General features: G+C 47.0%; 8 protein-coding genes across 8 annotated transcripts; 3 read left to right on the top strand and 5 right to left on the bottom strand.

Annotated features, from left to right (window-relative positions):
* Positions 1 to 936: 936 nt before the first annotated feature.
* PEX2_057120 (TauD/TfdA dioxygenase family protein) lies at positions 937 to 2,194 on the bottom strand (the record flags this gene model as incomplete). Its single annotated transcript, XM_016742986.1, has 4 exons — positions 937 to 1,121; positions 1,177 to 1,551; positions 1,607 to 1,936; positions 1,990 to 2,194. 4 exons carry the CDS (start codon positions 2,192 to 2,194, stop codon positions 937 to 939), a joined length of 1,095 nt encoding a protein of 364 aa, XP_016595708.1.
* Positions 2,195 to 7,858: 5,664 nt separating this feature from the next.
* PEX2_057110 (Major facilitator superfamily domain, general substrate transporter) lies at positions 7,859 to 11,584 on the bottom strand (the record flags this gene model as incomplete). Its single annotated transcript, XM_016742985.1, has 10 exons — positions 7,859 to 8,126; positions 8,181 to 8,217; positions 8,268 to 8,778; positions 8,869 to 9,120; positions 9,168 to 9,339; positions 9,409 to 9,653; positions 10,179 to 10,264; positions 10,315 to 10,683; positions 10,729 to 10,983; positions 11,032 to 11,584. 10 exons carry the CDS (start codon positions 11,582 to 11,584, stop codon positions 7,859 to 7,861), a joined length of 2,748 nt encoding a protein of 915 aa, XP_016595707.1.
* Positions 11,585 to 12,864: 1,280 nt separating this feature from the next.
* On the top strand, positions 12,865 to 13,551 carry PEX2_057100 (epoxide hydrolase family protein; the record flags this gene model as incomplete). Its single annotated transcript, XM_016742984.1, has 3 exons — positions 12,865 to 13,186; positions 13,257 to 13,384; positions 13,441 to 13,551. The coding sequence occupies 3 exons, from the start codon at positions 12,865 to 12,867 to the stop codon at positions 13,549 to 13,551; spliced, it is 561 nt and encodes a 186-aa protein (XP_016595706.1).
* A 52-nt stretch (positions 13,552 to 13,603) lies between these two features.
* On the top strand, positions 13,604 to 14,332 carry PEX2_057090 (uncharacterized protein; the record flags this gene model as incomplete). Its single annotated transcript, XM_016742983.1, has 1 exon — positions 13,604 to 14,332. One exon carries the CDS (start codon positions 13,604 to 13,606, stop codon positions 14,330 to 14,332), a length of 729 nt encoding a protein of 242 aa, XP_016595705.1.
* Positions 14,333 to 14,983: 651 nt separating this feature from the next.
* pup3 (proteasome core particle subunit beta 3) lies at positions 14,984 to 15,799 on the bottom strand (the record flags this gene model as incomplete). Its single annotated transcript, XM_016742982.1, has 4 exons — positions 14,984 to 15,127; positions 15,189 to 15,643; positions 15,701 to 15,752; positions 15,797 to 15,799. 4 exons carry the CDS (start codon positions 15,797 to 15,799, stop codon positions 14,984 to 14,986), a joined length of 654 nt encoding a protein of 217 aa, XP_016595704.1.
* Positions 15,800 to 16,147: 348 nt separating this feature from the next.
* PEX2_057070 (putative UBX domain protein) lies at positions 16,148 to 17,682 on the top strand (the record flags this gene model as incomplete). The annotated part of the gene is made up of 2 exons (XM_016742981.1): positions 16,148 to 16,284; positions 16,344 to 17,682. 2 exons carry the CDS (start codon positions 16,148 to 16,150, stop codon positions 17,680 to 17,682), a joined length of 1,476 nt encoding a protein of 491 aa, XP_016595703.1.
* Positions 17,683 to 18,204: 522 nt separating this feature from the next.
* Positions 18,205 to 22,956, bottom strand: PEX2_057060 (60S ribosomal eL36 domain-containing protein; the record flags this gene model as incomplete). The annotated part of the gene is made up of 11 exons (XM_016742980.1): positions 18,205 to 18,288; positions 18,585 to 18,770; positions 19,174 to 19,302; positions 19,618 to 20,349; positions 20,401 to 20,513; positions 20,574 to 21,342; positions 21,395 to 21,671; positions 21,740 to 22,083; positions 22,188 to 22,364; positions 22,445 to 22,611; positions 22,815 to 22,956. 11 exons carry the CDS (start codon positions 22,954 to 22,956, stop codon positions 18,205 to 18,207), a joined length of 3,120 nt encoding a protein of 1,039 aa, XP_016595702.1.
* Positions 22,957 to 23,940: 984 nt separating this feature from the next.
* Positions 23,941 to 24,695, bottom strand: PEX2_057050 (coiled-coil-helix-coiled-coil-helix domain-containing protein; the record flags this gene model as incomplete). Its single annotated transcript, XM_016742979.1, has 4 exons — positions 23,941 to 23,982; positions 24,124 to 24,151; positions 24,306 to 24,413; positions 24,619 to 24,695. 4 exons carry the CDS (start codon positions 24,693 to 24,695, stop codon positions 23,941 to 23,943), a joined length of 255 nt encoding a protein of 84 aa, XP_016595701.1.
* Between the last annotated feature and the right edge of the window lie 1,758 nt (positions 24,696 to 26,453).

The raw sequence follows: 26,453 nt of genomic DNA, 5'->3' as shown, positions 1-26,453 counted from the left end.
CTGAGCCGGATGCCGAGCCTAAGCCTCCACTAGGATAGGAAAATTAGGGTTTTTTTGGCGATCGATATATTGTCCGACCTTGCTCCATGCTATCGATGCTAACCAGTTGGGTAACTTATTTCCCTGGGCAGCAATCACTAGTACCCCATTCTCGCGGGATCTTTTGGTCGCCAAAAGAAGCCTCCGTCGTTTGGTCTTGGTTTTTCGGTGGAAGGGGGTCATTCGTCGGGCCGAAGCTTGACCTTTCGGTTGAGTTCGGCGACGGTCGGGTACGAAAACTGCGGGAATTAGCCGTGCTATAGTCCCCACCTGTATCTCTAAAGTGCAGCTTGGTGAACTCGTTCCCCTCGCGGAGAAAAGCAATGGAACCTCAAGATGTGTCAAGTCTTGAGATCCAAAAAAAAATATCGCTAGTTTCTCCCGACAAGGAAAGCTCCGAATATTGAATTTCTACCTAGGCTAGAAAATAGGGGCTCGTCGTAACACACAGACGCATATGGATTATGGATTGTATTTGTTCAGGACTGTAGTGTAGATAGATCCTGATCTTCATTCCATTCTTCTCTGTTCCTCCGAGTCAGTCAGTCAGTGAGTTCATTACAATTCGTGTTGTCCTCAGATCTATAGTTTTCTCTCCAACACCAAGTTTCATGGGGAATTTGATCCAAGGGGATCACGAACAATTATATGACGAAACGCGGGCATTGAAATCGTAACTGACCAGAGAGGCTTTGAGTCAGTATACTCTACTTTGAACTTTGAACTATGGGAGTCAAGCAGGACGATAATTGAATCCAATAAAAAGATACCGTGTTGGTATGCAGTAATATATAAAACAAAATAACCGTCGACACACTCTTTTCCATTTACGGTAACAGACAATCACAAGCGATATTTTACAATTGCCTTGATAGAGGGTATAAGGGGATGACTGCTTTATTTGCCTGTCTCAAGTGCTTCTCTCTCCAGCGCTTCCCTCTCCAGCGCTTCCCGTCTTCCAGTGCTCTTTGGGTCGTAAAACGGCACTTCTCCAAGACTGACAGCGCGGTGGCCAGCCCGTGGACCAACTTCTTCATAGTCCCAAGTTGCTGCGTGATATGTGGACCGGTTATCCCAGATAGCTATCAAAGATGTCAGCTACAAGCAGTTTCCAAACATAAATACGAGGCGACATACCGAGATCATTCGGGGATTGCCAACGGTGGCGCACTTGCAGATCATGATTCTCCATGATCAAGTTTACGAACCAGTCGGTGAGATGTTTGCTCTCCTGGTCGCTCAATCCGTTGATTTTCTCCACATGAGTGCCAATAGCGAAGACACTCTTCCATCCTGTAACAGGATTGGTGCGGATTACTGGGTGCTCAGCACGCAGGTCTTCTCCGACATTCTCAGGGGCACCGCGAGGGCCCTTGAAAACCTCGAAGCCGTTATCCTTTGCAAACTGATTGAATTGAGGCTGGGAAAAGGTTGCATCCAACCCTTCCAAGAATTTCTGGTAAGGTGGTGAAAGGCGGTCATATAGCTCGTATCCCGAAGCCCACAGAGTATCTAGACTTGTGTATGAGTACTACAAGATCATAAGAGAAGGAGGATTAATGCTTACCTCCGCCAGTCCTTGGGAGAACGGTCAAACGCAATATCGTGTAGTCGCTCGGAATAGGTTCAAAGGTGATGTCGCTATGCCACTCCTTTCTGGCAGTCTGGTGGCGGGTAACACGGGATTTGTACAGCTTCTTTCCTTCCTGTGAGTTGATCACACTGATTTCGTCGTCCTTGACACCATGCTCTCGGCGTGAGTTAGCAATTGGGTGAACATGTAATCCAGAAGTCTTCGGCTTTCCCGAGAGCTCTCCAAGTCGCTGAGCCAATTCCTTTTGCATGTCATCTGTTATATCATCTTGCTTGCGGAAGAAGACGACTCCTCTCTGGGAAACTAAAATAAGGTTATGAGCCTAGAACTATTATGAGAGATGAGATGTGACCGACTGGTAATGGCAAGATCTCGAAGAAGCTCATCGGAGTTCGGGGAACTCAAGAAGTCCTTCAGGTTTGCATTGGGAAATTCGCGTCCAATGACTGGCGTGACGTCAAAGGACTCAAAAGCATCCAAAGCACCACTGAGTTTCAAAGGGGCTTGTCCGGGGCCTGGTGAAACAGGGACTGCGGTCTCGGAGGTAAAAGAGGGGGCCATGATGGTAAAGAGGAGTTTACTCGTTGTCCAGAGGATTTGGAATCTTGAAATACAGTCGTGCTGATTGAAATGGAGGGGAAGGAAGTTCGTTTTATATCCTATTTCATCAGATCTACCGGTATCTCTATTCCGAATCTGGCATCGGCTACAGTGCTCTGCCCATGTTTGATCGCAACCCCGCTGTGGATGAATACTGACGAATATCGTCCACCTGCCTCCCGAAAGTAGACCTTGGTAAATGGGTAGGTGGAAATTATTGTGAACTTGAGTGCTACTAGCGGCCGAATGCCTCCTCGGCAGGGTGAAGCATCATCTACGAAAAGTGGGGTAGACTAACGAAGGAAGAACTTGGCAAGCATAGAAGAGGACAGGGGTGTTTTGTGATAGGCAGGCGATTTCGACATCGACTCCAGAAATAGCGTATCCGCCAATCACGCACACCTTCCCCGAGATTAGAATGTTTAGTGATGTAACAGCACGCCTTTGAGTGTGTGTTGCCGGCGACTAGAACACAAAAGGATCACCACCATACGATCAGACGCCACGGGGCGCGGTACAAGGGAAAAGCTAATGACATCCGAACAATGCCTCTCCATATCCCAACAGCCGACGTCTACCGAGAGAAATTATATAGTGAATAATCTAGAGTGATTTGCCGTTATGTCAGCACTCTTTTCGGGCCGTCAGATGCCGAAAGCTGGTGCCCGCCGACACAGTAGCTCCGGCTTCCCTAGGGCCAAATGAAAAAGAAGGCCGCTATGTAGTAATTTGATCCCCCAGCCATTTCATTGGTTGTATATCAACTTAGACGCATACCTCATGTTTCCCCTCTGATGATGAAAAACCAATGTTCCAATTTCACCCTTGAATTTACCAAGCCATAGCTGCCATCCTTTAAAGCGTAGCGGCGCACCGGAACGGGGTAGACCGGGTTTAGACTGTTGCTGAAATGCGCTCAACTGGGGAATTGCGAGATTGAAGGAGCTATTTTTTCTCTCCCATCGAACCTGGCAGCGTTCTTCTTCTGCTCTGTCAACTCTTGCCCCCCGCTATGGCCATGGACTATACTTGGGCAAGCATGCTCTTGAACTTTCACGCCACCAAGGGAATGGCTAGTCTCTCCTGAATTCATATATGGACTATAATAGATACCGTGAAAAGCCTCAAACAAAAAGCAACCTCGGAACTAAAATAGCCCATGGAAGTTCTAGTTATGACACCATTGCTATAGCTTGATTGGGTCTTCTTCAGCCTAAAATCGAAGCCCAAAAGTCCGAATTTCGTTGTGCAGGCTTATATATCCCTATGCACGGCGATTGATTCTTTCATACGGCATCTGCTTTTCTTCACAAAGTAGGAAACGGTCTGAAAGGTTTCTCGGCGAGGAATTAGGCGATAATTGACCAAGGAGCAATTGATTCTCGCTAGTCGGCAAGTTCACAGAAAGCCCATCATCTGCTAGAGATTTCTCAATCTACTACGCAGTATTCAGTACACATGTGGCCTTAGACCATTCCAACGGACCCACTACATACGCTTATTTCAGGCGGCTTCCCTAGATTATTTACAAACATCAAACATCCTGATATCCAAACAAAATCGACAGTGATTATAAGAGAATATTAGAAAAAACCTTGAGGTACACTGGGAAATGCCATTCGAGAAAGATCCGAGAACTCTTCTAAGATCCGGTCAAGGTCGTCGGGCGCGCCCGTGGGAGATTCCACCTCTTGGAATATGTCCCCAGAATCCCACAGTGAAAGCCTTGGCGACAGTGAATTTGGAAATGGAAACAAGTCGCGGAAGCTTAACATGTCATACTCTTGGCTAGAAAAAGCATTTTCTCGCGGTTCAAAGATTGTTGTCGTATTTTGGACTCGACCACTGTTGCGTGAAGTTCGGAGTTTGTTGATTGCGTTCAATACCACCGTTGCCCCGGGAAGTCTTGCTTGAAGCTGCTCCAAGGACGACACAAGAATGTCAAGCTCTTCTGAACAGTACTTATCTGACTCTAGTGAGGACTCAGCAGCGTTGTATAGAAGTTGCGGTATTGCGGCCACCATTATCAGCCAATTGTGTGCACCAAGAAGATAACTGAGGTCGTCCCTATAGTCAATCTCCTGGTATAAGCGGGCCATGCATGAAGAGGCGACCAAAGATACAATGTTGGGGGCAGATGTCATGTCGTGGCTGTTGAATAGGTGAAAATATGATATAATAGTGCCAAAATACGTAAGGTGTAATTCAAAGACATCTTGCCGGTATGTTCGAAGACCATTCGCGTCAAAAATGTGCATAGTCGTTGGAAGATTGCGGATCCAATCTTTTAAGGAATGGAAGATCTCTATATGCTGTCATGGCCGTAGAGGTAAGTATGAATGATTTTTTTTGGAGTGATGATGTTGTGCTAAATGACTCGAGGCGCACGTACCTTTGCTTGCACATGTTTAGTACTCCGCCCCCGGAGGTCTAATATACTACCCAGAATGCTAATTATCTTGGCTAGCTCGATGAAAAGCAAGGATTGAATACCAGAAGACTCGAAATCTTCTTCCGTCAGGGGTCGAACGTCAAACTCATGTTTTTTGATAGATGTAGGCCATCCAAATGCAGCTGATACAAGTGTATCTTGAACCTGGATGTCATTAGTAAAAGTAAAGATAGATTTGGGAGACACACGCACAAAAAGGGACCAGGCAATCCTCCGTGCAATCTTTGGATTGACAAAAGCAGCACATATTTCCTCGCGGTGCAGGCCCATTTGCTGCAACACTCTTATTGCTATAACCAACCACTGCCACGGGGAATCGATGGTCAATAATACAGGACCAGCGATGTTGCGTGTTGAAAAAAGACACATGACCTTAAGAACTGTAATTGGGTCCTGCTCGTGATTGGTGTGGATAAGAGTCTTGACATTGTAATAATATTTCTCACTCTCAGCCAGAATATCTGGTCCTTTCGGATGTCGAAGAATAGTTCCCACCATGCAAATTGCTTGTTGAAGAGCTACCGAAGGCCTGCTAGAAGAGAAATCGGCACGATCGATGACAGGCAATCGATGGAAAACATGTTGGAAGTAGGCGTCAACATAGGCACTTAATAAAATTGCCGGTGGTGGTGACATGGGATCTATTATCGTCAAGATCGCCTGGTTCTTGGTCGTTGAGTTCGCTGTGATCCGGCGATAGTTTGGGGGAATACCAGGGGCATTATGCAGCATGTAAGTCATTCCGCCAAGGTACTGTCTATGTAGTGGTTCAGGTGCTGGAACATTAGACCCTTGGTCTTGTTTCTCGCAAATGATTGAGGTTTCTGGAGTCACTGGCTTCTCTTGACAAGCTGGTGCATTAGATCTTGGAGATCTCGCCGCTCGCCTTGTGTACCTCTCTTTAACGGTCATTCTTCGGTTGGGACGAGGTCTGAGAGAAATGGTCAGCAATGCCGTAGTTATCTTGCCACCTTATAATTCTTACTGGCAGGCCAATTCATGTTTATAACAATTCGAACAAGTGCCTTCTGATTGAGTCTGTAGATCACATTTGACTTTCCGTGCGTGACACTGGCAGCATACGATCCTTGCCCGATCACGAACACCTTGAAGAAATGGAGCGGAAGTTGCCATTGTGTTGATGAGAGCTATGATTTATACAAATATAAAAATGGGCATTTGGAATCATTCATAGCTAAATATGAACAGAAAAGCCGATAATGATGTGACACTGCTATGCTATGGGCAATGTCAGTACCGGTAAGTACCAACATTCGCTAAAACTGCGGGGGTGGTTTTATCGTTCACCCAATCCGCGCTCGCAGACGGAAGTGGTCAAAATACCAACCTTGGGAAATACCAATACTTGGCTTTTGCTGGATACAGGGTAATTTACCCGGAATATCCACGGACCGAGAGGGTTCCCCAGAATTAACCCCTGCTCTATGTTGTACATTAGTGTATTGTCTAAGACTTCTCACGTGACTGCCTTCGTCTACTCGCCTTGCTTCTTTAGCCCTGCACATCGTAGCTTAGCTCCTTACTGGTTACCTTCTTCTTCCTCTTCGTCTTCTCCTCCTCCTCCTCTATTTTTGCGCAGTTGCTATGGCATAAGAGCTTTTGTCTGATTGACAGGTTTCTAGCCTGAACCTTGGTTTCTCTCTTACGCTTTGCTTTGTATAGTGATATTTGTTGAATATATGGCCGTTAACTAGCGATCAAACCAGTGTATCAGCATAGTTACATAGCCGAAATTTTTAGAATAGAATATGTTGGAGTGTAGGGTGAATTTATCACCTCTGTTCCGATCAATCAATGCTGCCGCACATGTGATTTCTAAGGTTGCCAGGGACGGCCCGGCCCAATTAGTCTTGGCGTCTCCGTATACTCCGTGAAGCGCACAAGGGCTATTGTGAGTTAGCAAAGTAAAAGTAGCACATTATGTATACTCCGTAATAAAGGTTATAAGAAACTGGCCAATCCTGGACCGGAAGACTCGGCTGTAAAATACAGGTGCTTAGGGCAATATGTACTTCGTATTATTAGCAATATTAAGCGTTGATGGCGTTTTTGATAGATCAGGCCTAGCCAAGATAGTGGTAATTTCATTGGTCCATTCGGATTAATTCCCATCCTCTTAGCTCCCGTTCCGGCTGACTCGGCACTATTCGGCTGTCATCGGCTATCTCCCTCGTCTGAGGGCGAAGCAGTTCAGAGAGAAATAAAGTGCAACATAGCTTTCACAGGTCTACTTGCATAGACTAGTGCACCATTTTTCAGTGCCCAGGGATTATCAAGGTCGACAAAGCCTCTCACGCTACGCGTTTCTCAGTTTGATTAGTAAGCATACATCACGGCCCAGGGACCAGTCAACTAGGACGACACTGCTTTGACTAGCTGGAGCCAGTCTTAGGGCCTCAGTGCAAGTGAGGTGTTTGAAACCCGACTCTTTCTATACTGACACACACATCCATCCTCTCGGGCTGTATAGACAGTCTCATGACAGGGCCGGTCCCTATTCCAGTGGCGGCCATTACACACTACGCCCCGCAAGAGTTTGCACATGTTTCGCGTTACTGGTTTCCCTCTACCAGGCCGACTGTGTCTTGCAGAGAGCCCTCATCTACGTGTTAAAACCGTTTCTGCTTTGAGTAGATAGGACCTTGCTTCCTCGCCTGGATTGATCTTCCTTTCTCTCCTTCTCTCTCTACTAGTTAGCTGAATGCAGTCAATTATTTCTTTCCCTTAAAAACCAGCCTTCGCCCAGCTTCCCTACGGCCTGACCGGCGAGATGATCAGGGTATAGGGCCCTGAGCAGAGCGACCTCACAGAAGAGGAGGTCACGACCCAAGTGGAAGAAACGGCGAAAAAGGACCATCGATATAGACTGCTCTCTAACCGACCGACTTTGATATTCCCGATGCATATGCTTGACAGAAAAAAATGATAGCTCTTTCTTCCTCTCCTGTATTTTCCACTGAAACCCTGCCAGACCATGTCATAAGAGCCAAAGAAGAACTACAAGAACATTGGTCGACCATATTTGGAATCCCTCAAGTCAATATTGATTGATTACCTAGGTAGTTAACTAGTTCTAGTCTGGGGTCTCTTCGTCTTGTTTCCTCATACAACTCTCTCTCCTTAACATTCCTTGTATTGGCTGTACAGCATTATCAATACGTATACTTGAACCCAATCTTTCTCTCAATCGGCTTTCCTCCAGCATCGACTCGCTTGTTTGCCCGATTATACTTAAGTGTGAGTAGGCCTGCAACCACGACAATCAAACCATTGGCCAATATAGCCGCGATTAGACCTGGTATGTAATCAGGAGCATCTTGAGCGCGGAATACTGTTGTCGCAATGATGCCTCCCATACTGCCTCCACCGATCGATGTCGCAGATGTAAAGGCTCGCTTCCATTGGCCGCGGATGTTGTTGCTAGAGCCTATTAGAAACCAAGATAAAACCACATTCTGGAAGCATCACTATTACCTTTGCCAAGATACCATCGCCGGGCAGTTTGCATTTGCTATAACAGACATTAGTAGTTATAGCCACGAGACAAGAGTGTTCACTCACCAGCCGCAGTAGCTAAGAAGACTCCAAAATACCGGGGGGCCGGATCCTTAAGAAAACCTAGCAGCGCTAGCCCAAGAATCGCCACAAGCGCGTTTCCAACAATAATGGGTCCCCGCAAACGCCATTTATCCGAGTAAACTGCCTGGATGTACATCACCACACCCGCAAAAGCATACGGTGGGGCAACAAGACATTGTGCCTTCACCACGGAAAAGTGCATGCTCTCTTGCAGAATGATCGGAAGAAAGTATGCAATCGCATAGCTAGGCATAGTAGCTAACATATATAAGATCGCATATGCCCAGACCTTACTGTCTTTGCCGTATGCTAGATATTTTTGGAGAGAGAAAGGCTCAAAAGTGGTATCTGCTCTATCACGTTCGATTGTCGTGATAATAAATGAGGCTTCGGTTTGGTTAAGGAATTTCCAGGACTTCGGAGCTTTATCCGGGAAGTCGACTAGCAAAATGTAGGAGCCGAGGCCTAGGACACACGTAAGAAGGCCTTCTATCTGTTTTCCATATATCATCAGTATAGCTTCTTCCCGTGACAATCAGATCTCCCGCGATAATCAGAGAGCATAGAGCATTTGGGATCTTACAATGAAAATCCACCGCCAACCGGAAAGCCCGCCTAGCCCATCCATCTGCGATAACCCGTAGGCTAAGATACCGCCAAAGCCGGAGGCAACGCTTCCGATAAGGAAGAACACAGAATTGCGCTTTTGTAGTTCGTAGCGAGGGTACCAAGTACTAAGAAGATAGACGCTGCCGGGGAACAGTCCAGCCTCTAGACCACCGAGGATTGCGCGTAAGCCAGCCATGGATTCCCAGTTCTTGACGAAGCCGAAACCCTAGGAGCATTAGCAAAACGCTTTAGTTTTAAGTCATCCATACTTACAATCATAACGCCTCCCCAGAGAGTCACAATGCCTGCGAGGAAGATTCGAGGTCCAAGTGTGCGAATAATGACTGTGGCAGGGATCTGGAAGAGGGTGTATGTGACGAAGAATACCAACGAAATGATACTGTAGCCATTGTTCGATGCGTTCATACCCAGCTCTTTCTGCATTCTGCGTTTGGTTAGCTGAGTATGTATGTATAGACCTGCTGTACAGGCAATTGCGATCCATTAGGCTTACCCTGCAACCGAGGCAGCTCCGAGATTTGTTCGATCCAACAGACTGACAATGAATAAACATCCCATAGTAACAACCAAGCGAATATCAACTCTTCGGATGATTTTCTTCTGCTCCTCTGGACTGAAGGAGTTTATGATTTCCTCATTAGGGTATGCACTATTTTCAGTTTCGATGATGTCTTTGACATGATCCTCATGATGTGGGTTCTTCATGGTAACTCTTTTGGTTCCGTTCTCAACTTCGTGCTCAATTGGTGAATCTTATGTTTACTCCCATCCCGGTGAATGGAAACTCTTTGGGAGGTCTTCCCCTTATATAGATTTCCGTGAGCTTGCGGACTGCCGAGAACCAATTTGTCCTAGGTGATCTATCTCTGCCGATTGACTATACATCCCACTTGTCTATACCATGTCGTTCTACTAGTGCTTCGTATATCTAATTTATAGTGCCCTCTAGTTAGGTTTATGCATCTCAAATACAGTCCTACATTTCCCTTGACGAATTAATTCACAATGCAGTGAGATTTTCGGTACACAGAATGACTACTCCGTAGTAACCAGGGAATTGTCCAAGCTTTGTTCATTTGCCCCTAAAAAAGACGGGACTGCTGTCTCGGTAGACGTCGGCTTAGGCTTACGGCATGGCGTACCGAGTCCCGTGATTCGTGATCTTATGTTAGAATATCGTCATATCATCCGGAGTCGCTAATATTGGACATCGAATGCGTGATTTCTAATATTATCGACGGCCCGAATAAATTCTGGACCAACCTTGGGGTTGCGGCTGGTCAGAACGCTGCAGCCAGCTCCATGTTGAGCCATCCATCCATTGACAAATTGACTGTCGGACTGTGGCCCTGTATATCGTTTAGTAAGTTAGAATTCCTCGATCCGATAGGTAAACTACTCTCCATCACAGATTTCCACGCAGCTTGAAGGACATCGCCCAACTGGGCGAACTCGGCTTCAGGGCGAGTGTACAGCTTGTCGCAGAATAATGAAGCAGTACTTACTATCACACAGTCCTCAGGCACACAGGTTTCCATTGTTCGTGCCACGTGTGTGTCAGGTCCTTCGGGTGCTGCAAAGTTGACGAAGACCAATGTACCTCGTGGAGATTTCTCTTTGATAAGACGCGCAGGAATAGCATGGTGGATCCAGATCAATTCTCCACCAGATTGACGACTGCATGTCGTGAACTGAACATTGACACGGTCCTTGGCAGCTTCCTGGGAGACAGCTGCCTTGATCAAGTTGTAGAGGAGGACGTGACAACCTATCGAGACAAGTTTGACAAACTACAGTAAGGACTGGCAAATACGGATCATGACCGGAGCACCGCCGGTTAACCTCAATTGGGGTACCCTTAGCGGTGAGACCTCTTCAAGTTGGAAAGAGTCGCCAGAGCCCACAAGCTTCACATCTGCCCTTGCCGGGTCAACCTGCTCAAATATTGCACGACTAGAGGAGTTGGCCCGGAGATTCTGCCTCGAGCTCAGGTACAGACGTGGGATTAGCATCTGGTTGTTTTCAATGAAGACTTCGGGTTCAGAAGACCAGAGCAAATCATCAACAGCTTCCTAGCGGGAAAATTCATCAATCAGCTGATGTTTTAAGACCATACCTGAGATGATAGAGCTAGTCTCCTTGTCCAGGATGTCAAGATACAGTAGCCGGAAATTGATATTCGGCTGTTCAAATTTGACGACCGTCCCGATACCGAACATCATGTATGAATATGGCTGTTCGGCCCGAGCGCCTTTTGATACCCATAAAATGTTTCTTACAGACCTCCAAAGTCCTTTGAGTGCTTCAATCCTTTCGTCGGTCACCTCTCGCATCAGAGGCTCATCTAATTCGGACAAGCCGAGAACGGTAGCACCGTCGGGGATGGTAACAGTATTGAGAGACTCGATAGAAGGAAGTCGGACCAAGGAGGAAAATTTGGAGGATAGCGCCGTCGAAAGCTCATTGACGAGCTGATAGGTGGCAAGCGATTTACCACCGATGAGGATCAGGGGTGGTGAATTTGTGGCATAACTTTCTGGCAGAGAGGTTGCGGGATTTCGCAGGAGCTCCAGACGAGTGTCAACAGCTTGCGCAGCCCAAACTGCAACTGCATGTAGCTGGTCATAGATAATATATCTTTCAATATCAGATATGTATTTAATATTCATATAGGAGCACTATCACTTTCTTAGTGAACCTTTACAATTTTTAATATTTTTAAACAGCCCGTTTTCTCGCGCATTTAAACGTGATTAATATACTTCATTATTAATGGTCTATACATATAGTAATTAAAAAAGTCACGTTTTTCGGAATATTTGTATTGTTTGGTGTTTTTTGGGCCCTAATGGGCCCCCATCAAGGCCCAGTGGGCTTTCACCCCGGGCCAATAGCCCACCGGTAGGCCCGAGGTCACAAATCCCAGCCCATTTGCGGGTTGGGTTGGGTTGGGTTGTGGGCTTTGTGGGCTTTGCGGAGCGCAATATAAATCTCATCTAAACAACTAACATATAGACTAAGTTCATGAAAGGCTTATATCTCACAGCCATTGGTCTATATCGATGTCTGGTATTTGATAGAGAAGAACGGGCCTCGCGGATTAAGCTCACTTGCGTGGAAGGGGCTATTGTTGGTTTAGCTCAATCGGGTGAAGTACACTATTTGCGTCCGGGTAAATGATAAAAAAGACTATATGCAAGTAAAGTGGGTTTTAATGCGTATAATTAGACCGAGGAATCAAGCTAGGATCTATATCATCTCACTAATTATTATAGTGATACGAAAGGTCTAAGACCTCCTAGGAACTCCTATTATACTTTAGCTAGAATAAGGTATTTTCTAATTGCTAGTGAGAATATATTAGGCAAATAAGGAGCTGTAAATTTCGTTATAAGCGGCTAGATCATCTAATAGGTATAAACGATAGGTTTAGAATATTTTTACGGATATCTATCACTGGAGCTGAAGTCGTATTCCTAGGAGCAAGCGGTAAGCAGCAAGGCTGTATATAGAGAAGGTATCGTGGAGGCAAGGTTCGGCAAGCTAAATAGTGGTATAGCCGCAGAATAGTAAACCCAATAAATATGGCCCCACTACCGATTTACCTCTCAGCCGGAGGCGAAATAACCAGGATCGACCGCCACATTGATAACGCCAGCCTTTCGTAAAGGGACAACAGTCAAGAGTGCTGGGCCTAGCGTGGTGCATTTTATCGAGGTGAGCTGCTGACTTAGCTGCTGACTTAGCTGCTCTCCAAATTTGCTCAGGTGACGCTCACTGAGCACCTGGGCAAGTCCTTGAGCTTATGAAATAATCAGGTCATAGTTACTCAGTGAGCAAAGAGCGGTAAGGGAAAGCCATGTCGCGCAGCCTAAAATCCGGTGTATATGTAGCAACCTTGCCATCCCAATAATCCTCATCAACTCTGATATTGACATGTTCTAGAACAATGACATCAGTTACCCCATACAATATCGCCGTTCCGGACGAGCAACTCCAGCAGCTCCGCCAGAAGCTGGAGCACACCACCTTCCCCGATGAGCTTGATGCTTCAGGGTGGGATATGGGCGTTCCTTTACTTGAAATGAAAAGACTCGTCGCCGTGTGGCGCGAGCAGTTTGACTGGCGTGCGCAAGAGCTGAAGCTGAATGAACAACTCAAGCAAGTCAATGTTCGAGTAGGAGTGGAGGGCTTCGAGGAACTGAATATACATACCGTGCATCATCCGAGCGGAAATTCAAAAGCAATTCCATTGCTTTTTATTCATGGGTGTATCTCTCCCCTAGGACTTTCTGTATCAATGTCTTGATCGCGCCTGCTAATTCTTTGTTATTGTACCAGGGCCTGGCAGCTTCCTCGAAGCCACCAAGCTCATCCCCCTTCTCACTAAGAGTAACGGGGATGGCCCAGTATTCGATGTCGTGGCACCTTCATTGCCCAATTTTGGATTCTCGCAGGGCGTCAAGAAGGTCTGTTGAATACTATGCATCAGCACTAGTCAAATGCATCCTAACAACCAAATTAGAGAGGATTCGGGCTGGCACAATACGCCGAAGCTCTACACAAAGTGATGGTGGCACTAGGCTACGAGGAATACGGCAAGCACTATCTGCGCCCACCAAAAGAGACCAACTAATTCCAGAGTAGTGATTCAAGGGGGCGACTGGGGCAGCATGATCGCCCGCACCATGTCTCAGTACTACCCTCAACACACCAAAGCCATCCATTTGAACTTCATTCCCGTTACACCACCCTATCCATGGCGAAGTCCCTACCAGTTCATCAAATCCCTTCTATCTGTGCCATTCTCAGCAAAAGATCGTGGCTACATCGCCCGGACATTAGGGTATTTTACCGGCGGCAATGCGTACATGAAACAGCAAGAAACTCGACCACAGACTCTAGGCTACGGGCTCCACGATAGCCCCGTCGGATTATTAGCTTGGATCTATGACAAAATGCACACTTGGTCCGACAATTACTCCTGGACGGATGAGGAGATATTGACCTGGGTGAGTGTATACTACTTCTCCACAGCTGGGCCCATGGCGTCAACGAGGATCTACTACGAGGCGTCGGCGCCGAAGCGTAGTGGAAGTGCGGCTATCTCGGAGGATGAATCTCAGGAGGATCTGCTGGAAAAGAAAGACCTGAATTATATGTCGCTTGACCAAGTTCTCGGGGTTCGGGCACCGCAGTGTGTGCGCTTTGCAGTGGCGCAGTTCGCGGAGGAGATCATTATGTGCCCTATGGCGTGGTGTCGGTCCATTGGGGATATTGTGCAGGAAACAGAGTATGATCGCGGTGGTCATTTTGCGGCATGGGAAGTCCCAGAGTTGCTGGCGTCTGATATCAAAAGGTTCCTAAGCAATAATGGACCAGCCTACGGAGCTGTAGCCAACAGAAATGGTTATTGAAGGTCTCACTGGATCGACCCCTTTGATCACTTGGCGTTTAGCAACGCGTTGGTTGTTTTGAGATAAGAGAAGACCCGATTTCTTGAGTGATCTTGTCTGTTGAGTTCGGTCTACTTGTGTTCAGTGTTGTTCTTGTTTTCATATCGATACGTTGGCTTAGTGGCCTCTTCGGAAATTGGACTCGTGGATAAGGAAACAGTGTAGAAAAAACTACCCTTTGCCAACATAACTCAAAAAAATGGAAGACAGACATCTAGCTCTTCCCTTGCAGGCTTGCTAGACCGCGTGCCGTAAGTTACAAGGCCTGGACAAAGGCAAAGGTCAATCAAATCGACAGATTGGGATGGTCACTGATTCTCGAAAACCGGACCTTGTCTATTTCCCTAGTTAATGCGTTGGATTTATAATGCAAATTGGAACACTACCGTGACGTGACAACGGGGGCCTTTTATTATCGTGATAGGAGTAAGAGAAACATGGAGTCAAAGAACAAAATTGCCCTTCGGCTCAGGTATCAACCGCTCTCACGTTGCTCTTGTGCTATCCCGTCATTGATTGACCGTACACGGCACATATCATCCAGTGAAGACCGTAGACGCCGGGATTTGCCCTCAAACCAACGGAAAGCCCAAAACAACCACTTCCCCAAATCTAATCCTGTCGTCCCTTCAATAACCGCTGGGTAACCTTGTCCTTCTCTATAATGTAAACCTGGGCACCCCAACCGGAGAGGGCATCTCTGTCCACGGCGCTAAGCAGCGCTTGTGAGATTGTCTCGAAGAGGTCCTCGGGTGCCTATGATGACAAAGCGTGTTAGACAGAGCATAGGATGTATGATAACACCAATGATACATACCAGATCAGGCTCCCACAGACCCTCGCAAGTACCGAAGAGCTGGTCGCTTGCTGTTCCGCTGACAATGAAGTCCTTGGCGAAATCGATACAACCAATGCTGTCAAAGCCGCAGATGAACGGCTTCCCCGTTGTTGGGTTGATACCAGCCAGCACAGGGCTGACAAAGTAAGGACCGAAACGCTTCTCATACAGCGATGAGCTCACTAGGTTGGCGAGGGTCTGCGGTGCGATGTCGCGCTCCTCGCGCAGCCGGTACATGTTGACCTTGTAACGGAAGAGATCGGAGACGGTGTTGACATCAGTGGCGAGGCCAGTCAGGCCGAGATAGGTGGATGGAGCGTAGTTGAAGATCTTGGGGAAGTTGTTGGAGATGGTCAGGGATTGCATGCCCAGGCGAAGGTCACAGGCGATGGCGACGCAGTCCTTGCCCACCATGGCGACACAGGCACCGCCATCTGCAGAACGATTAGTATATTGTTTTGATATTCACGAGGGACAATGTTCCGGCATACTGATATCGAAGGGGTTGGACTGTGATGGGAGAAGTCGGTCAGCTTTGAGGTCCTGAGATTCGTAGACGATAGGGACAAAGGGCGCATTTTTCTTACCATTATTGCAGTGTTTCAATGCAATTCAATATAACAGCGATATTCCAGAGCTAAAGCACAAGAAAATAGAAGAGAAGATGTGGTTGAGAAGGGGGCGGGTTGGGGGAGGTGATGGAGGTGAGTTGATGACGGGGAAGCTCTGAGGTACGCGAGAGCTCAGATGACGCCCGCACCGCTGCCTGTTTCGTATGCGACCTTCGACTACTTTCTGCGCCCTCTTTCTCCCCGCATTCGAGTTTCACACTTTTTTACTTCTTTACTTTGATTTGTCCATATTATATCGCTTTATTGAGATATTGAACCTTCTGTATTGTATTGTCAGAGCTAGTGTTCTAGTGTTCTCCATACAAAATGAGTGCCCACGTTGTGGTGATCGACGCGACAGCCAGGCGGGCAACAATCAAGACCACTCCCACCAAACATTTGACCGATATCCTACAAGAAGCATGTTCGAAGCTTGGATATAATGCTAGCCAGTATTCATTAAAGTGAGTTGGTGTTCCTTTTCTCCGACGACAACACTGACCTGGACTTTCCTATGCAACAGACACAATCGCAAGCAGTTAGACCTTTCTCTTTCCTACCGTCTCTCTGGTCTCATCTCTGGGGCAAAACTTGAACTTGTTCAACTCTCTCGCTCTCCGTCAGTCGTAACCGTCGGCCTACAGCTGCCCGAATCTGAGGCCCGTGATGCCCCGAATGGCCGCATACTTGACAAGTTCCCTAGTACGACTACACTATGGATGGTACTGCGCAAGTTCGAGGCGGGAGTTGCAGGGAGTGGCCCAGTGCGGAACCTCACTTCACGGGCAGTGCCCTCTGCCGATGGCGGAGATGTCGCCGGACGACTGTACTATGAGATCCCCGTCCTTCAGATTTTGGAACGTGAAGTATCAAGCTTTACGGATCTACAAAAGACCCTAGCCCAGCTAGGTTTCAACAGTGGCAATGTTCTTATTCGACTCAGTTTCCGACGGACCGAGGAGCCTATTGAAGAAGCCATGCTCAAGATTGGCGAATTCTTCAAGTCGGAGGATGAGGTTCCTTCGACACAGGATAAGAGTGCAGAGCCCACAGCAGTTCCCGGTGACAATACAAGCAAAGAGCCTGCTCAAGAGCCTTCCAGCGTCACCGCCGAAGTTGCCCCTCCCCCATCTATCTCCGAACCAGCCACTTCCACAGCCGACTCTGGCCGAACAATTACTGTCTTCTCCCCTCCCTCGGAAGACATTCCTTCGTCGGCAAAATTAGACTACAATGAGAGTGATTACATACCCTCTATCGAGCACGCAAAACTGCACCAGCGGTTACTCAACGAGTCCTCTCGCCCAAAGCGGTTGCCAACGGATGCCGAGATCGCCGCCAAGGCAGAGGCAGAAGCGGCAAGGCGAGCAGCAATTCACGAAGTCAATGTGAAGATCCGTTTCCCAGATCAGAGCCAAGTGGTCGCCAAATTTGGCACCTCGGACACAGGGCAGTCGTTGTATGAATTCGCACGCGGGTGTCTTGCTCCACCGTTTGCCAGTGAGAACTTCACACTCACTGTCCATGGTGTATCCCGATCCAAGCATACAAACGCCATACCTCCATCAGACAAGAAGCATCTGATTAAAGACCTAGGGCTGGCTGGCCGTGTGCTTGTCAACTTCTCTTGGTCCGATAACGCTGCCTCGGTTGTTCACGAACGCCGAGCGGAGATTCTACGCCCCGAGCTTCGGAGCCAGGCTCAACAGCTCAAGGTGGAGCAACCGCCGGAGCTCAAGGAAGAAGATGTGCCCGCTCCTTCACAGCCGGGTCCGAATAGCGCTCAGGGCGGCGATAAGCCCGGCGGGGCACGGAAGAGTGGCGGTATTCCTAAGTGGCTGAAGCTACCGGGTAAGAAATGAGATTGGGATAACGAGATGCATATAGTTCATGTGAGCGAAATGTGCTGCTCTTGATGATCATGACTTGACTACGTGACGTATCCTTTAAAGACGCATTAAAAATCTAAGATGTGCGTATAGACTTAAGCCACATGCCTTTCAAATTTCATTTCTATAGATAGCCTCAATGACAAAAGCAAGCTAGACCTGACAACAAGTGCACGGTGTATATGTATAGCATTTGAGATGCTGTCGACACACATATATCATGGATGAAGTCAAAGCTCACTCCATATACTTCGGCAATCATACACATTTCCATCTACGATGTAAACCTCCATTTAGAAAGTGGCTCAATTGCAAATATCAAACGTGAAATGGTTGAATAATTGTTTTCATTATGGTTTCACTCCATACGACAGAGAAGGAATCCCATATTTGCCTTCCCCTTCATGCACGCCCAATGGCCACGAAACCCCCTTTCCGATCCGAGAATCACGCTTTTTTTGCGTCGAGTCGTTAAAACGAAAGAAAAACAGGAATTTAGTGGGCAGCGGTGCGGCGAGACTCAGCAATAACCTTCTGCATGGACTCAACCTTGGCCTTGCCGCGGCCGAAAGTACCGAGCTAGAAACGAAGTTAGTAAGAGTGCTAACTCGATGAATCGACTGGTCGAGCTCTGATCCCAGTGGAAATTGTTTGATCTTAGTCATGATCTCAGTCTCCAGTAAACAGAACAGTAATTGCATGGGCTCATCCAAGCAGAGATTGAAATGAATCTTGTTCTGCAGAATTGACATGCATAGCCCATGCAGTACCGTTCCGATACAGCAAGACCTCGACCAAAACGACCCAAATCCAAAATAATCCAAGTAACAGAGCCAACCAGACGAAAGCGGAAAAAGGATTGAGAGTAGACGTACGCGCTTCTTAGCGAGCTTGCGGGCACGCTTGTCCTGGGCGTTGCGCAGCAACTCAATGATGCGGCGCTCGTAGGGAGCGAGACCAACGACCTCCTGGGCGATTTCGCGGACGAAAGCGGTACGGCGGGAAGACTTGCCCTTGGTGCGCGAGATGCGGGTCTTGGGGGTGTTGAGGGCGGTGGTTTTCTATATCAGAGCCCAGTCAGTATGTCTGTTTCGCCAAGTCTCATGTAGCGGCCGCAGGTCCCAGTGTTCTCTTCTATTCGCGTTTCGTGTCTGTCTGTCTGGGTAGTTCATGGCGTGGTCTGATCAGGGTTGCGTGCAAGGCGAGTGCTGGCTTCGGTGCCAAAGTCGAATCCAAAAAAAAGTGTTCCCGTGATATCGAAATTTTCCCCAGCGAGTCTTTGATTTTTCCAAAAGACGATTCAATCGCAATCCTCCTTGCCGTGATGATTCCCAGTGTTTCCGCGATAAACCTTGACCCGACTGGTCTTGAATAGACCAACAGACCGAACGAAGAGAAAGAAGAGACCTTGGGAGACCTTCAAACGACCGAAAAACATGGTGCAAAGAGACAGTGAAAACGTACCCGGCCCGCGTTGAGTCCGACCACAATTCCGGAGCGTTCGGCCATCTCGACGGTTGTTGACTGAAGGGGTTGGCGGAGGTTGTCGAAGAGGAGGTGAGGGAGCCGTGTGAAAATCGCCTGGTCTTTTGCCTGGAACCGCAAAATGGAGCCTTGGCGTTGGTGCGGTAGGCGAGTGACTAGGGCTAGGGCTGTATTAATTGGGACTAGCGTGTGTCACTGACACCTCAGGCACAACGTTTCATATGTCTTGGCATTCGCACGTGATAGTCATTTGCCCTCATTTTATAGATCGACCTCTTACTAGATGGATGGATTGCATCTGACTTGCTAACATCAATTCTGTCATGGATTTGGTTTACATGTACTCTAACTATGTATTTTCATGGACACATGATTCATTCCTTGCATGTTTGGAATTCGGCACTAAAGCCTAGCAGTCAGCACTCCATCGAGTGCCTCCTCCCAGCTCTCCCTCAGCTCTCCGCAGAACAATTCGAGTGCAGATTCATCCATCACCTTCTCCAAAACATCTTGAAGCGGCTTCTCGTATTCATCGGTTGCATCGCCTAGCTTGACCATGTCGATGAGTGTACTGAGAGTAGCTGATTCGGCAAGGCCCTGTTTCAAACTTCGGGTGTTCGAACGGACATCCTCGAAAACTTCACGAACAAGAGTGTTCAGTTGCTTCATTTTTTCGGCAGGGAGTTTGGCAGTTTTAATGGCCTTTCGAGAATCCAGATCGAAAATATTCCATAGAGCCTTGAGGGTCTCCACGAGGGTCCATATGGCATGGAAATATTCCCATGTTGGTGCACCAGGGATTCCTGAGGTGAACTCGATGGTCGTTCTCGTGATAAGAGAAGACTTCTTAGTGTCTTCCAGAGCTAGATCCTCTCTCTTGGCCTTCAACCAATCCTCTACCTCGCCAAGAGCAGTCTCAATTTCGGTAGAAGTATGGGCCTTGGATCCAGCCATAAACAAAGCCACTTTCAGCAATTCTACGTGAATCTTGGTGGCATCCCTTTCGGCCTCGGTATGATCATCATCAGTCTGGGACAGCGACATCTTGTCGATTTGGGGCAGCTCTAGCTTCAAGACGACTGGCTTCTGACTACTAATGCTCTCAAGAACACTGAAAAGTCGATCAGTGAGCCGGGCGGATGCCAGCCAGTTTTCCTATATTGATATTAGTCGGTGCCACGGTGTCATTTAAGCAAATGAACTTACACCAGGAATCGGGCCTGCGCGCAATCGGTGCTCAAATGGAGATTTATCGCAACGTTCCAGGTTCATAAAACCATCATACTTCCGCTGGTCTTGAGCTGGTGATGTATCCTGGGCTATAGAGTAATTAGTATTCAAGTATGTCAGAATTACAAGAGAGTATGAGAATTACTGACCAATGTCCTCATGGAGGGCCAAGTGTTTTCCTTTGCGGATTCTTTGCATCCGCCGTAAGTCCAGAGCCCACATTCTCCGGCAGACACTGTCCCTGATACGTTTTTGAAGCTCGATTGAGTCATCTAGATTGACATAAGTCCCATCGTCGAGCCCTTTTATCAAAGAGTTCTTGATAGTGAAGTTTGCATTACGATAAAAGTCGAGAGCGGCGATGAATCCAACTTGCGCATCAAAGTCCTTGTACTCCGCACCCTCAATGGAAGGCGCGGGATGAGGGTGGATGGTGGCAAAGCGGGTGAAGAGGTTATGAGCAACACTTTCATACTGCATTTGCTTGAGGGACAGCTTGCCAAACCACCTCAAGGCAATGGAGCCAGCGCCAAGAAGAAGATAAATGCGGATCAACATAAGAATCGCCTCGTAGTTATGGGGTGAATCTATTAGAAGGCGTTCCAGAATCCCGGCGGCGCGAATCAGGGCAGTGTTGCTGACTTTTTCAGATGCCTGGCCAGCTGGGCTGGGTTGAAGAAGGGCCATTGCAGCAATGATGCAGAAGTCATCCGTGGGCCGACTTTCCATCGCGGAAGCAGTATCTGGTTGGCTTTCATTCTTTGAGTCTTGGGTCTTTGCTAAAAGTGTGAATGCATCGTAAAAGTAAAGGCAATTGCGGACAAGAGTCTCAATAATGGATTTAGATGCATTGCTGTTGCCTGAAATCCGGTCACAGTACTGCAGCTTGTACGCATTGATCAATGGAATGGCATCGTCCTGGGAAGTTGGTTAGCTCGCATTGACTGAGTTTAGCAGGATTTGCACTCACGGGTTTCCCTTCAACAATGTCCATGCAATGCTGAGATACTCGGTGAATCAAAGTATCATCACGGGTCTCTAAGACCCCTCGTAAGTCTTTAAAAGCATAGAGTTTGTGCTTGTGTTGCTCGAAGTATCTTTGGCACGCAAGAACCAGATCGTCCTCTGTCCGCTCGCCCCGTTTGAACCCGGTTAGGACTATGTCCATGAGAGCAATGTGCGCATTGCGGGACTTTGGGCTGAATTCGATGAACTTCTCGATATGCTGCTGCGTGTCGGAAAGTAGCCTACGAAGCAAGCAATCATTGTTAGCTGAGGGTTTAATGGTGCAGAAGTAAAATATTGCAATACATACCCTGGAATGTTGTCAAGATGACGCACGGCTGCAATGAGCAAGTTCCAGTATTTCCAATCATCGCGCTCATGTAGAGTGCTGCGCTCTGCTTCGTCTTCAGACACGGTGAGCAGGCTTTTGGCGTATGAGTGCCCTTCTTCCCAGAGTCCAGCTGCCCCCAAGCTAGTGACTTTGCTTGACATGAAGGTTCTGTCGTTATTAACAATCCGAGAGCTGAGACCAGCATTCTCGCTATTGAGAACCTGCACAACCTCTGCCCAGCGATCCTGCGATTCGAGAATTCGAATAACCAAGAGAAGTTCCTCGGCGGTTTGTATGGCTCTCGGAGGGCTTAGCAATTCAGTCTGTAGTAGGTCATAAATCATGTCCAGTCAGTCATTTATGTCCAAATCTTATATCCAATCTTCACTTCCAGTGAGTATGTAGTCTTTGGAGAAAAAGCACATACCGGGTTAGAGGGGACATCGGCTACTGCCTTCTGAGCAAAGCGATAGGCAAGTGTCCCAAACAACTTGCGGTCCATGTCCGAGCTAGCCACGTCATCTGAAACGAGATAACAGAGGAAAATAGCCCAGAAATAGTACTTTCGCTCCCGAGGAAAGTTCTTTTGAAGACTCATTGCAGCCTGTAGTAAGAACAAAGGCACTCATTAGCAACTTGGGCCTTGATACGATGCCAGTGTAGCATGTGCTTCTTCCCACTCACTTTCTGGGCTGACTTCCAATCACCAGCCTCATATCCGAACGTGAACCACCTCATCTGAAGAGCATGATCTTGTGGTTTTGCCTTAGCTGCTCGTTCCCATATGGCACTCCGAAGCTCGGTATGGTCATCCATCTTCCGCAGCGTGCGATGGAGTATGTCGAGAGAGTCTAAATCCGAGATTGGTGGGTCGGCATTGCACAGCTCGATAGTCTCTGCAATTCCTTTCTTTTTATGGGTTTCATCCGCATGGTTGAAGAGGACATTCGCTTTCCAGGCCTATTTTCTTGTGGTCTCACGTGTTAGTTGGTCCCGTACTTGTGACAGCGTCGCGGCGATGGTAGATCTCAGAATGAACAATGCTATGGATCACTCGCCTTCAAAAACTGAGTATTCTCGCCTTTCTTCATGCGCTTCTCGAGCAGCTGTAAGGCCTGTTTCATGTTCTGTGAGTCAATGGCATCTTGGATTTGGTTGTTGCGACGCAGAAACACCGCGTCATTGTTAGAGCTCATGGTGTAGGTGTTGTTCAATTTGCGGGAAAACTATTCAATCGGCGTCTTTCGCAGAATATTCTGATCACTGTGCAAAGCACAGCATGGGCTAAAAATGGTCAATGATCTGAGTTGAAGTTGAACGATCGACTCCGGTCACTTTTTTATTTGGCGGGGAAGGAGACCAAATGGTAGGCGGTCAGTTGGTCCCCGCACCATACTGCCGGCAAGAAACCAACATTTGAAGTATGCGTTGTATGCACCATCGATGTATGTTGTTCAAAAATAGAAATGACATGGATGACAGATGTATAAAATAAAAGCAAGCTGTTTCAATCAGAGCTTTATATTTTTATATACAGTATAGCCCCTATGTAGTAATTAGGATACGAGGTCGCACTTGAAAACAATGAAATTAACCCATATCAAAATCTCGAGACATCCACCCCGACCTCGGGAGGCTACCTACTGCTTCCAACCTTAAATAGCTCTAACGTATGTGTATTTTTAGACTTTGATTGTTTATTTTTCATTTGTATCCCGAAGGTTGTGTTAAGCTAAATATGAATCTCAGAAGCTCTACGTCTGGCCAAGGTAGATAAGACCCCAAGGTTATGAAAATGTTAATGTACAAGCTTGAAATTATTCGAAAGATAGTGCGATGCGCCAATAGAAGTCAGGCCGCAGGAAAAAAACCCCCAAAAAGAGAAAGCTGCTTATCTCGCAGGTCAGCGCCGGACCATGAAACGTTTCGACTTGCCAGAAATAGCATTTTTTACCAGACTCGCAAGATCGCGATGCGCAACAGTAGTTCGAATCACATAGCTGTTCACGACAAAAAAAAGCTAGGATATTGGCTTTGGGAGGCTTCAGATTATTGGACTGATAAAAGAGCACACCTTCCGTATTGACATGCAAAACTACTTTGCGGATGTGAGGGATCTTGCCAGCAAGGAGATTGGTCGATCTTCTCAGTAAGCATAATCCGGTATGATAGAGGATGTCTCATTTGGGCTGAGGCGTCAAAGAAACTTTCTTCTGGGTGAGCTGTGCCTTGTTAGCGACCGAATATACCCCGACGTCCATCGATAATCAAAGTCGATGGAATGGATCTCGAAGGTAGAATAAAAAAAACTGCAAGAGACAAGAGATTGAGGCGGTAATGATGAAGATCTGTATTCAACTTACCCAGTTCTTTTTGCAATCACGATAAGCTCTAGACAAAGTAATCAGTCAGTAAAAAAGCTCAGACGTATGATAAACATGACAATATCATGCGAGCTAGCCAGAAGTGGATCAAAATCCAGATACATCCATCGCATGGAGGGCAAGTCAAAGTATTGATCAAATCACATGAAGTTCTGACATACTGAAAATAATCGTGGCACATTTCGCGCTCGAAGGCATTCCGTTTCATACACTTGAGACTCCGATCCGCAAAGTCTTGGCATGGGTCGTAGTACTCGCTAGCATGTTTACTAAAATCACAAGTTAGCTATCAGTATGGATAATCGCCACACGCATTCAGGCCAATGAATATGCAACTACCGGGCTAGCCTCTCAAGACCCCATAGTCCATCTACGGACCGCGCCCACGATCATAGGTAACTTCAGAAACGCCATATTACATTTTGAAAAGGGATAAACAAAAAAGAGGTGGACCAAAGAACCATTGGAACATACTGTGTGAACTTCCTCTCCGCTTTCTCCCACGTTTTGTCGTGGGAGTCTCCTTGGGTTGACGTTGACTCGGCCGCCATTGTCGCAGTGAGTTTGTATATCTCCTGTGTTTGGATGGGATAATGAAATTGAATTAATCAAATAAAATAGAAAGCCAAAGCGTTGCTCGAAAATCAGATTGGAGGTGGAGGTTGATTGGAGCAGAAGTTAGTGTTGGACGCAGGAAGAATTGGGGATCCGCAGTCTTGGCGCGGAGATCCGCCAATACCCCAACCATAAGTCCCGAGGTCCGCATAACACCATGTATTTATCTACTGATTTCAATTCCATATAATTCTAAAAGGAAATATCTACATATGCATAATATTTAGTTTTGTCTAATTTGACCCACTAAAATATTTAGGTTAAGGTTCCATTTCAAAGTGCAAAGTTCTAATCCGTCTATATATATTTGTGAGCACTACCTACAGCATATGAATGATAACGTAGTAAAAAATGTAGAGGTGCTTTGCGGTATGTATCTTTTTGCTCCAGTACAATACCAAGAGATGTGAGATTACTCTGCAGAAACATGTAGAGACAGTCCATCGATAGAGCCGAGCTCTCATCTCGTCGCCGATTAAATTCCAGCCTTGTCAACAAATTCAATAGTGGCCGCAATCTTTGAGCAATATGTAAGCTGTTAAGACCGAGGTCTGTCTACAAATGACACCGGCGCTAATATGAGCAGTGAATGCAAAGTAGATACTGGAAAAGTACTTTGTTAAAAAAAAGCAAACTCAAGTGGTAGCCCATATTGAAAGACTGAGACGCATATAGCATACTGAAAATGCCACGGGATTAGCCCAAGGACCACGTGCCCAGCCCTGTTATTAATCATTGTTCCACTTACCCGTTTACCCTCCCCCAAATACCCCCACTATCCAACCTTGATTAGGATCAATCCTTGTCTTTGTATAAGCATCACATGTCACTAGAAGAGGCGTCGATGGACAGTTCGTCGCGGGACTCTGAAGAGATGAGATACTTCCATACTTCAGAAAGGTCGTAAACACCGGAAGTATTGATTCGAGCGAGAAAATAGACTTGGCATGAGACTGGAGGATCGACTCGAATATCTTCAACCGAAACAACACGGAGAGAGAGAACAAAGATAGAAACATGGGCGTCAACAGTTCTTCCAAGGATCTATGGAAGAACGGCACCGAGGCCGCTATCAACACCACAGAGATAGCGACGAAAATCCCTGTGATAAGCAACCCTATTGAAATGGTTACACTAGTCTATATCCAAAACGAGTCAAAATTTCCACTCGATAGCATACCGGAGCATCAATGCTAGTATTGTATCGGTAACACCCTAGGTGGTGTTTTGTATTTATCCCCCACGCCCGTTTGATCTTAAGAACTCCCATGGAGCCCTATGGGGAGTGATTTTGTGGCAATGGAAGCCAATGAGGTTCAAGTCCCCGGTGGCATACCCTGTTGCTTCGAGATGTGGGTGGAGCATTGATCTATGAGTCATGCTAAACCGAAATTGGGAACAATTTCCATAATCATCGATGGTAATCTTGCATGCATAGAACATGAGGCCTGTCCCCTGCTTATCTGGCTCGCTAGATGGTCGGTTATGCACAAAAGTTGATGAAGTCACGGATGGTGCTCGTATTGAACGAAGCTTAATATCTTTGTCGTATTGTCATTGCTAGCAAGAGGTCGAGATTCGATTGGGCGATGAAGACCTGATCGAAGGTATAAATTCGTCTTTGCCTCTGCTGTTCTGAATAGTTTGACATGCTCACTTATATTCCAATATTCCATATTACACACCTTAAAATA

This window comes from Penicillium expansum (genome assembly GCF_000769745.1).
Source record: "Penicillium expansum strain MD-8 chromosome Unknown contig190, whole genome shotgun sequence".
Lineage (NCBI taxonomy): Eukaryota > Fungi > Ascomycota > Eurotiomycetes > Eurotiales > Aspergillaceae > Penicillium > Penicillium expansum.
Note: the sequence above shows the minus strand (reverse complement) of the source record. Positions and strands in the feature narration are given on the sequence as shown.